The 11660-nt window shown below is 38.5% G+C and overlaps 1 protein-coding gene across 1 annotated transcript; it reads left to right on the top strand.

Moving 5' to 3' along the window:
• Positions 1-1829: 1829 nt before the first annotated feature.
• Positions 1830-5044, top strand: LOC307054876 (E3 ubiquitin-protein ligase RLIM-like; the record flags this gene model as incomplete). The annotated part of the gene is made up of 2 exons (XM_079706742.1): positions 1830-2088; positions 3405-5044. The coding sequence occupies 2 exons, from the start codon at positions 1830-1832 to the stop codon at positions 5042-5044; spliced, it is 1899 nt and encodes a 632-aa protein (XP_079562868.1).
• Positions 5045-11660: the final 6616 nt, after the last annotated feature.

Below are 11660 nucleotides of genomic sequence, written 5' to 3'. Positions count from 1 at the left end.
AGTCCAACTTCTACACATGTCATAAAGGTCTCCATTTTTTGGCCTTGCTCTGCCAATTTAACTAATGTCTTTTTTTAGTAATTAAAATCTACTATCCTTGTTGTTTTATGAGTGTTAGCAGTTGCTGTTCTCACTTTTGAAAATATTTCCCCCTTTCATTCACTTAGAAAACTCCTATTCATCCTTTAAAACCCAAATGCAGTGAAACCGATTTTCTCTCTCACTCAAATCACTTTCTCCTCAAAACTGTAATTTTACCTCTGTGTAGCTCAATTGTTTGTTATACTCTAATGACAACAGATTCTTAAATATACTCATCTTTGTATCTTAATATCCGATAATATGACTGACATTTAACAAGCGCTAAACATACTTGACACTTAATTGATTGAATTGAATTAAACTGAATCAATCACTCTCAAGAACACTAACGATTGTTAGGGTTTCCTGCATCAAGAGTACAAATCACGCTGAATTTTCATAATACTGCTAGTTTTGATTGAGGCACAGCAAACAAGTTGACAACCGATTTCCCCTGTGAAAATAATAACTTCAGTAAAAGATAACAAACACACTCAGAAGTCCATAAAGGAGGCAGGGTAGTCTAGGGGATTCTGTTCTCATCCAAAGACTTGCTGAGATTTGATTCAGAGGGGAAAGATTGATTTTTCTAGCTTAAGTTAAACGAGGCATCGAACAAATGTCAAAAGCAGGACATAGACTTAGATTCTTCACTGTCACACCAGTAAAGTTACCATCCTTCCATCTCCTTTAGAACAAACAAGAAAGCCTGCTGTGGACCGTGAACAAAACAACAACTGTGAATTTACACAGCTCCTTAAACTTCTGAGCTGTGTACTGAGAGTGAATTAGAAGTTTCCTCCAGATAGCATTGCAAATGAGCGTTATTTTATTTTCACCAAGCCTTTCAGGTGATACATGCGACAAAATCAGCAAAGTCAGTACTCACTGTGGCAGACAAAGTAACTATTATGTATCTGTCCTAAAAGTTCCTGTGATGTTCTGGCTAGTTTTGCTTAAGTACTATTTATAATATTTATGAGAAAGGAGGACAAAAATGAACCTGATGCTTTTGTGGAGAAGGAATTCCCTGGCTGAGCAGAAAAGCCTGCCAAAGTTTTGGTGTTTCTTGTTTGTTTGAAACAAGACTGAAGGACCATCTAATGCAAGATGAAGCCATTAACAGTTAAAAGGGAGAGGACACACTAAAGAGACTCAGCCAGGGCCCTGGTAAATTATCAACAATTGTGGGCTTTCTTAGTGAGAGTCTAGGATTTGAGAAATTCATGAGGAGAAAAGGCGGAGGTCCCTGGGCACCTGAAAATGAGAATTGCTGCATTGAACTAGGCTGACTTTGGCATGGCATTTTGAAGAAGGCAGTCAAATGGAATGTAACGAATAAATAGAGCATATCAGAGCCTGAAAACCTGAGAATAGGCTCATGTGGGTGAAACGAGGTGAAGCACGGTGCTTGGTACACTATAAACCCTCAGTAACATTGGCTGGTTTCGAATGAAATGAAACCTATCCTGAATCCAGTCCCTACTCGGTAACAGCGGGGAAGATAATGGGTGCCTAGGCAACGTCTAGCAAGTTCTGGGCTAGAGGCGGCTCCCAACTGTTGCGTCACCAGGGGCCACAGAACTGAGTCGGGAAGGGAGAAGGGAGGAATCTCTGCGGAGGGTCATCCGACTGAGTCGGAAGCGGACACTCTGGCAGGAAGTAGAAAGCGAAGAAAACGAAACGACCACTGGTGAATTTCAACACCACGTCGTGAATTTCAGATAATTTTCCACTTGTTTATTAAGATGGAAAACTCGGATTCCAACGATGAAGGAGATGGAGTTTCGGCCCAACACATAAGTCAAACGGACCGATTGGTTCGGGAAGAAGATTTCTCCAGGTTCGTAAATAATCTGAGTGAAGAAGATTACGAACTTATGAGAGACAACAATCTTCTAGGCATTCCAGGTGAAAGTACGGAAAAAGAGTTGCTGAGAAGACTTCAGCTAATTAAAGAAAACGCACCACAAGACTCAGATGAAAATACAGGTATATTTTGCTTTTGGAGGGAATAGGATGGGATGAATAAGGAACTTCATAATAGGAAATAGTAACTTCATAATAGCAAATAGTAAATTATACAGAAGTGACTTACATTAATTTGGTAAGTAACTTCTCATAAAAAGAACTGGCATTTACTTGATTTTTGGTGAGAATGTCAAGGTATGTTTGTTTGTTTTCCTGATTCACATTTGGGTTGTTTTAATTGGGAAACAGTGCAAACTGGCCTATTTGTATTTTTCTTGGTTTTCTACCTCAACTGAAAGTCCCTCCTACTTCCTGAATTATTTTTTCTACATAGACATGTAAAAAAAGCAAAGAGAAATATTCTCCACTGGGGACAATTGTGCTCTCTTCAACACCTGGGGACATTTGACAATGGCTAGAGATATTTTTGGTTGTCACAGGGGAGGCATGGGTGTTACTAGCATCTAGTGGGCAGAGGCCAGGGATGCTGCCAAAGATCCCACAATGCACAGGATAGCTCCCCAAAACAAAGAATTGTCCAGCACCAAAATGTCAATAGTGCTAAGGCTGAGAAACCCTGCTCGAACCTCAAGTCTGGTGGCTTCCCTCCCAGTGTGAAGTAGAGGATTTTGCTGTCTAATGAAGAGGAGACTATAATACTTTGGTTCTTGAATATGGTCTTATAGGTACCATGCTAGGTTCAGTCTATTCATTTGATCGGACCTTCAATTTAATGTCAGTTAAAAATCTTGGTAACATTAAGAAGTATTCAAAATGCAAACACTTTTAAACCTATAAAACTTGTTTATGTTTGGGCAATAACCTTATATTTTAAAACAGCTTATCGATTATCCAAAGCACATAAGTGAAGAGCCTAGAAGTAGTCATGTTGGAGACTAATGAAAATTAGACAATAATGTAAATTGAACTAAAATACTAGCATTGTACCTTAACTGGTGTTTACCTTGTTTAATTGCATTAGTGTTTTGACAGTGGACTGAAAACAAAGTCTCTTGACATTCCTCCGACAGTGGTACACAGGGCTGTGTATATGATGAAATACTGAAAAGTAGACTTCCTCCGGATTCCCTTTTTAAAAAATTCTCTCAGTTTATCTAGGATTAGCTCACCCTTTTTGGATGGAATCGAAACTTTTCTACCTTTACTTATAAATCTACACAGTGCAGTTTATAAAATATTAACTCTATAAATGTGAAATCAGTTGAAAACATCTGAGTATTTAAGTTCTCATTTTTTGTTTGTTTTTGAAACAAAGTTTCAGAGTGCTATTTTATGATGGTTCTAATTTTGGTAGTTCTTTTATGCACCGTCCCCATTTTTTTTGTTAACAGACAGAGGAGACTCTTCACATGACGTGTCTACTGGTGACTCTCTAATAGACTGGCTTAACTGTTCTGGACAAACTGAAAATATGACAAGTGGACAAAGAGAAAACCAATCTTGGAGAGAAGAGAGCCAAATTAATCCTAAAAGTGATCAGTTCATATTCAGTTTAGAAATAAATGCTAACCTTGATAATGGGAGTCCAAATCCAGAGAATGAATATGTAGCATCTGCAAGACTTCCCAGAAGAGAAAATATGGAAGACAGCCAAAGGCAAGTGGAAAGTCCACAATCTGAATCAATATTTACAAGACCATCTATGTCTGAACAAGATACAACTGAAACATTAATGGAATTCCCACCTACCACAAGTCAGAGAAGAGCAAGAAGTAGGAGCCCAGAGTATCGGAGAACCAGAGCAAGAATTGAAAGTTGGTCGCCTCCACGTTCACTTAGGGAAATTGTACAAAGACTTAATCATAGTATACCCTCTCAGAATTTTGAGCAGCCTCTGCTAAGTGAGAATGCGAGATTTTCTAGAACTGAGCACCAAGAAATATGGAGACAGCAAATGACTGGATTTGAGTTGCAAAATAGCGGTCTTATTGAAACTTCTAGAACAAGGAATGCCGTTCATGGAGAAAATTCTCCAGATACAACCAGCAGTGGTGAATCTTGGGGAATGAGGGAAATATATCCAACCATACCCTTCAATCTTGAAGTAGGACAAGTTCATTCTGGAGCATATTCTCAGAGAGACAGCAGAGCTAGTAGAACTCAGTTAACATCTGAGACACCAAACAACACTGTCACTTCTGAAAGTGAACGAGGACTGAGGCATATGTATTCACATTCTGAGCAGGCAGGTGTGAGAGCTTATGTCAATACCATTAGAAATCCCATCTGCAGAATGTTAAATACTAGCTTAAGTGATACAACATCTGTTCCAATTCAGAGCACGTTAAGGCAGACAATGACAGAATTTAGTAACTCAAATAACCTTATGGACAGTGACAGTAATTTAGAGCATAGTGTCTTACCTCCAAGTCAAAACATGGAATGGCTAGAGTCACCTAATGGTAGTAGTAGTGGTACATTTGGTTCTGATTCAAATGCTAGCTATGATACCCATTCAAGTTCCACACTGAGTTGTTATTCAAGCCCCAATTGTACGTCTAGTTCCAGTTCTAGTCCTATTTACGGTTCCAGCTCAAGTGATGAAAATTCAGGAATTAGCTCACTGATGTTTGAAGGCAGTGAAGAAACAAACTTATCATCAGACTTATCATCAGAGACCAGCCAAGGGGGTAGACATATTAGCCTAATAATATCTGATGAAAGTGACTCTGGGTCCTCCTATAATCTGCAAGAATTTTTCCTCTTAAATGAAGATGATCTATACCAAACTACAGGACTCACCAAAGCACAGATTGACAATTTGGCTGTAAGATCTTTTGGTGAAAATGATGCACTAAAAGCCTGTAGCATTTGCCTTACAGAGTACACAGAAGACAGCAAGCTTCGCATACTACCTTGCTCCCATGAATATCACATTCACTGCATTGATCGCTGGCTGTCTGAGAACTCTACGTGTCCGATTTGTCGTAGGCAAGTAGTGGATTCCAATGAGAGTGAAAATCCTGATTGAGATCTGAATTCTCAGCTCTATAAAGTGTTATAGGGCTTCCCTGGTGGTGCAGGGCTTGAGAGTCGGCCTGCTGACGCAGGGGACTGACAATAAAAATTAATTTCACACCACGGCAGTTCACTGAATTTTAATAAAAACTTAGCATGTGCACTGGGTTGGGATGTTCCTGATTCCATGGGAGAGATGTCTTAATATGATATAATGAATCTAGATAGATCCTAGTAGTATTATCTAGTCATGTAAATCCCAGACATCTCTTAGCCCTGTTCAATCCTGGTTGTGCATGCAAAGAAACAGAAACCCAACCAAATATCAATAATTAAGAAGCCATTTAAGACCACATTAGAGTCATTCACATAAAGAAGTCATGTTACATTCATAGAATGCCATAAAAAGCTTTGAAACCCTTCTCTTCCTATCTCTCTCCACAGCAGTTTATCCCACCTCCCTAACACTACCTTAACGTTTCTCCTATTCCCCACTACCAATGTATCAGTCAGTTCTAGCTAAAAACTGATGGCACACTTTAAAAGAGTGATGGAATAGCATTTAATGAAGAGACTAAAGTGTGTAAAGAATGAAGGGAAACCAAGAGACGATTAAGTACCCTGAGGCTAGCAGCTGTGAGAAGCCAGTATTATAACTACTAGGTTTGAAGGGGCATAGAGAGATAGCAGTTCCTGCAACCCAGAATGTCTTCGAGTTATAGGAGAAGCCCACCCAACAAGAGATGTAACCTTAGAAAATGTGGCATCCACTGCCAACCTAAAGTTTGGAAGGGGGCAGATCATGGAAATAAATACCCTTGCCTTCTTTCCTCCTGACTTCTAATCACTTATCAGTAGTTCATATTAACCAAACCCAACCTGAAGACACAGAGAGACTGGTCCATGAAGCTGATAAAGATCAGCCTCCTGGAATCACGAAGCAGGGTTAAGAAGGATGGCGAGTAGATCCGGTAAGCAAATCAGAGACCCTCTACCACAACCAGTATTCCCAACTCTCTTCAAACCCAGCCTGTGTATGCTTTCTTGCCTCTTCCGCTTCCGCTTGTTCTCTATTCCACTCTATGACTCAGCTCTTTAACAACCCTCTCTATTTTCCTTTCATTTACTCAGATCTTGTATTTTTAAAAGTGATAAGATGACAAAGCCTTAGAACTTAATTACCTTTCCCTTAAACATGTCACACTTTGATTTGCTGTGATTGTAAACAACGAAGGATAAAGGGCAGTTATAGGTATGTCTTTAATTTTTGCTTCTTAAATATATTCAAGCTTCAATTTCTTTCTATATATGTTTAGTTCATATAATTAATTTTTAAAACAGATTCTGATTTCTTATAAAGGGTTTTATGGTTTATATATGACTCTGAATCCTTGTGTGAATGACCCAAAGTAGCCAATTGCTGCTTGGAGCCTCACAAGCTGCAATATGAAAGCCTTAAAGGTAAAACTTGGCTTCAAGAAACATGTCTACATAGTTCAATTCTAATTGTCCCCAGTAAAACCATCACCCAAAACCCCGAGTATTTGAAATCAAAATTTAGGTCATGCTTCCTTCCAACCTAAACATAGTGAAGGATTTTTCTCCTAATTCAGCCTGAAGACTATTTTTGGGGGGTTGTATTGGCCAGTCCAGAAAATTTTGCTTAAATTTTTCAATCCTGGTATAGGTGAGAGTATATTGTATTATAACCTAAAGCAATAATCAGAAATTTTGTGCAATGTGCAACCTATACAAATGTAGGCAGTGTTAAGTATACACCTTCTCTAAAAAGTTAAAGTCAGAAACATCACTGACCTTTCTTTTCTCTGTGAATTGCTGGCAGCCACAGTATTTGCACATAACTACAAAATATAAATGGGGAGTGGTGGTGAAGTTTTTGAAAACATCTTTGAGGTAGCATATTTTTCACACAGAAGATATCTGCATGGCCAGAAATGAAGGCTTGGATCAAACCTCTGAGACTTACATTAACTTCTGAAAGTTGTTTGAATAGTCTGATTTTTAGGAAGTATTTTTGATATCAGATATACTTCATTTAAAGTAAGTAGAATAATTATAAGAGTACTTGGCTTTCATACTATCCTAACAGATTAAAACCTTCCAAAGGATGATAATTGCTTAATTAATGCTTCAGTACATTCACATGCACCTTCTGTGGTCGACAGAATTCTAAGATGATGCCCAATGATCTTTGTAGGAGCCCCTCCCCTTGAGTATGAGACCTGTGAATGTGATGGAATATCATTCCCATTATTAGATTATGATATATAGCACAGTTGATTGGGAGATTATCCAGAGTGAGCCTGACCTAATCAGGTGAGCACTTAAAAGGCAAACAGAGGACTTCTAATCCAGATAAGATGGTTTATACTTCCCTCTCCCTGCTCCCCCTTTATACGCACAACTATATATCCTGGAAATAATATGAGACAACCAGAGGAGATCTCTGAAAGGTCTAGAGAAGGTGAATTGCCTAGGGACCCTCAGAATGGATGAACAGCCTCATGGCAGGGCACCTTATGACCCTCTACCAACAAAAAAATGTGATCCAGGCCCAGCATTTCCTAACTCCCAACTTAGTAACAGGAAGTGGCTCAAAGAGGCTCTTCCTCCATCACATCAAATGGGAATCCCCCAAACACCAGGCGAGCATTGCAGAACCTACAAGGACGTACAATTGGAAGCCCTGATGACAATAAGTGACCAGGGAAAGTGCTTTCCTTCCCCACTGTGCCTGAGATCCCTCTTCACCACCCAGACACATCAGTGGCTAAGGGTCCCAGCAAAAGTGCTCCTACCACAAAAAGCTCCCACCTGGACAATGCTCTCCTCAGATGGGCCTGAGACTCCTCTCCCCTCCCCAGAAACATCAGGCAACTTGCTGGTACCAGCAACGGAGATCCCTCCACAGAAAGCTCTCAACCTGGTAAGCACCCTCCACTCCTTACAGTCCAGGGAGACCCTGTCACAAGTGCCTGGTCCAGGAAGGACTCTTCATCACGTGTTCCAGAGATTCCCTTCCCTCACCAGAAGCACCAAGTGCCGTATCCTGGGGAAGCTACTTCAGACCCCATAAGCAGCATGAGAAGGGACCAGAGGTAACCCCACCTGCACAAGAGAAACAGACCAAAAGAGTACCACAAAGGGTCTGAAAATTAGGTTATCATGGAACCACCATCCATAAAAGTACAGGAAATGTGTGCCAAACCTATAAAGAGTGAATGCCTGCTAAAAATTAAAAAAAAAAAACACTTTAAATAGGGACCAAAGTATCCTAACATAATAGCCAAAATGTCCAAAAGACAATAAAATATCACTACGTATACCAAGAACCAGATACATGACAGCTTGAATAAGGTGTGACAGATGATGCCAACAGAGATGAATTAGATGTTAGAATTATCTGACAAGGGTTTAAAAATGCTGATTTCAGACCTTTAAGACCTCGAACACAGAACCTAGTCACTCCATGCCAGTATCCCAACCTATAGAACTGTGAGCTAATAAAGGGATGCTGTTTTAAGCCATTACATTTGTACTAATTTCTTATGCAGCAACAGACAACTAATACACCTTCTCATCTAGGATCCATCCTGTACCTAGAAAATGATTATAATGAGTCCTAGACAAGTAAATGGCTTAATGTCTTGGTTCTAGGCCCACTATAACATTATATTCTACCATTTTTCCCAAAAATGGAATCCCTAGTTCCTGCTACTGAAGCTGCTAGAAGACAGTATCCTTCCTGTTTGAACAACCACCAATATCGTATCGCTCTAACTTTACTTCACATCACCCTATCTCATTCTACCAGTGTATGCTGCTTATATCATAAACCCAATTTAACACTCTGACTTTGAAACTATATAGCCACTTATTTTTCTCTCAAAGCGATTGCTGAGTATTATATTGCTCTTCCAAATCATATTCCTCTCTGTCTGCCCTGACAAATCAGAAATGGAGAAGATTTGTACCTGAATCTTCTGAGCTCAACCTGATACGTTTTTTACATTACAGTATATCAGTTTAAATACACAGCATCACTGTGGTTGTGAGCATAAATATTTCCATCTTAAGAATTTTCTCTGTATTTTCTTGGTAGTTTTTAAAACATTTGTTTATTTTGGCCTAATTCCAAAAAACACCCTTGTCTGAATAACAAATTCTTTTTGAAAGTAGTTATAGCCTGTGGATAAGTTTTTGATAGCAATATAAAGTCTATCTTGTTTGGCTAACCATGAAAATAAGTTGTGCTCTCAATATTCCATGAAGAATTAAGTATAAAGATTCTTTTGTAAATGCAAACAAGCCTGAGCATCGAACAACAGGAACATCAAAACACTGCATGTACTGGAAAGTTCACAAAGAAATGTGACGTTTCTGTTAAGTAATATTACTTGTTATCCATATGCAATACTTTGAGATCTTCAGTATCTTCTTTACTACAATTAACCAAACATTTCATGTCTTTTCATTATTTGAGAGGTGAATGCATACTCCCTTCAATGAGAAGTTTCCTGGTATGAGAATTTCGAATGGAAATCTGAACTGCATTTCTTTTCTGTGACTTCATTTAAGATTTGAACATTCTTTACCATCCTAACTCAGGCTTTTTCACTATGAAATAAGAGGCTCTCCTTTGTGTGATATTCAAAACTCTCCATTTTTAATCATCAAGCCAACATCTTTAACATCACTGCAAAAATGTGGGGATTTGGAAAAGCATGTTGGGGAAAATCCTTTTTCTCTCATCCACCATTCGTAGAGGACAGACACTAATTATAAGCCAACTCTGGGCTCTGGGTTCTCCATTCTCACATCACTAGTCACAACACAGTTATGTACCACCCCTGGCCTTGTCATCTTCTATTCTGGAAGTGTATTTTTTTTTCTTTAGTAGCACTTGTGACTATCTAAAACATTTTTTATTTATCTTGTGCTTGTTTTCTTCCCCATTCCTATCCCAAAATAGAAGCTCCAAAAGATCTTTCTTTTTTTTTAAATTACTACTACATTTCTAAAAACTAGAACAGTTACTGGCACACACACACACGCGCACACACACACACACACACACACACACACTGCTTCAGAATTTTTGGCCACTGTGAGCATCTCAGACTTATTTTTCACCCTTTATTCTCCAAAGAAAACCTATTTTAATACTGTTACCTACCATCCTGGATTTGATGTATTTCAACCTAGATCTCTCTCACTTACTTAACATATTTGTATAGGGTTTCTTGCCTATTAAGTTATAATATCTGCCAACCCTTTTCTAAATCACTATTTCAGGCATTCAACGCTGACCAAGAATGTGCCATGCCCAATGCTGGGTGCTAGGGTTATAGTTACGAAGTACAGCACTTATCATGGAGAAATGTATTACATTTTAAAGAAGGCAGATGAATAAACATACAGTAACACTCTATGTCAGGGATGCCCTGACACAGATTCAGATACAGGATAAAATGGAATGATCTAGGAGGAGAAATCTACACTAATAATTCAAACCTCCTTAAAGTTGGGTTATATCTGAGTTGTATCTTACAGGACTAGTAGCAATTAGCCAATGAAATGAAGTCATTAATTTTATTCTAAGCAAAATAAACACTGCATGCAACAGTAAAGATGCATGGAAAATTTAGGGCTCAGTAAACAGTAAGTATGAATCCTCATGCTCTGGGGTAGAAGAGGAAGAGATGTAAGTACATTAGCAAAAAATGAAGAGATGAGGCCAAAGAGGTAACAAGTGGTATTGTGTATCAGGCTGAAGAGTTGAACTAGATCTTCTAAGCAATGCACAGTCAACACGATTTTTCTAATAGGAATAAAATTTTTCAATTTTTAGAATGGTCATACTAGCAGGGATATGAACAGATTGTCAAAATTTAGATTGTCCCACTTACGGAGTTATGGCATTAACTGGAAGAAAAAAGCATAAAGTCCTGATATAATGGTGAGACAGTTGAGATATGGATGCATATAGATTCAAGTAGTATTAAAGAAGCACAATAAAATTTGGTGGCTGCTTGGATAATTTAAAGATGACCTTAAGTTTCTGGTTTAGGTGACTGAGTAGATGGTGAGAAGTTCCACTGATATAAGAAATGCAATATAACTTGTTTGTCACAGTAGAGGAATAGATGACAATTCCGCTGGAATCTCTGAGATTTGAGATGTCAGAGTGATATTTTAGTGGCAATGTTCATCTAGCTATCACGGAATATCAAGTATGCTTCTAAAATTAGGATAAAGATGCCAGACTGAAGTCAAAGAAGTATGAGGTATTGCCTGTGAAAGTATGTTCCATGGTAGTAGTGGAGGGAGATGGATGGAATCCTTTGGAACAGGAGCAATTATAAAGTAGACAGACATAAAGAAGCTAGCAAAGATAATCAAGACAGAAAAATGAGAGGTGTAAAGATAATCATAAACACAGAGTTCATGGTCTTCATTCGTAAATATGAAGAGAAAACAAAATATCTCTAGATGATAAGAAGAATGTAAACTCCTAGGAAAGCAAGGGTTTTGTAATTTTCACTACAATAGTCATAGCACCCAAAAAATACTGCCTTGCCCAAAGTCGATGTTCCACAAATATTTGT

Source organism: Hyperoodon ampullatus (genome assembly GCF_949752795.1).
Source record: "Hyperoodon ampullatus genome assembly, chromosome: 6".
NCBI classification, from domain to species: Eukaryota; Metazoa; Chordata; class Mammalia; order Artiodactyla; family Ziphiidae; genus Hyperoodon; species Hyperoodon ampullatus.
The sequence above is the reverse complement of the archived record's forward strand: the minus strand, read 5'-3'. Positions and strand labels throughout refer to the sequence as shown.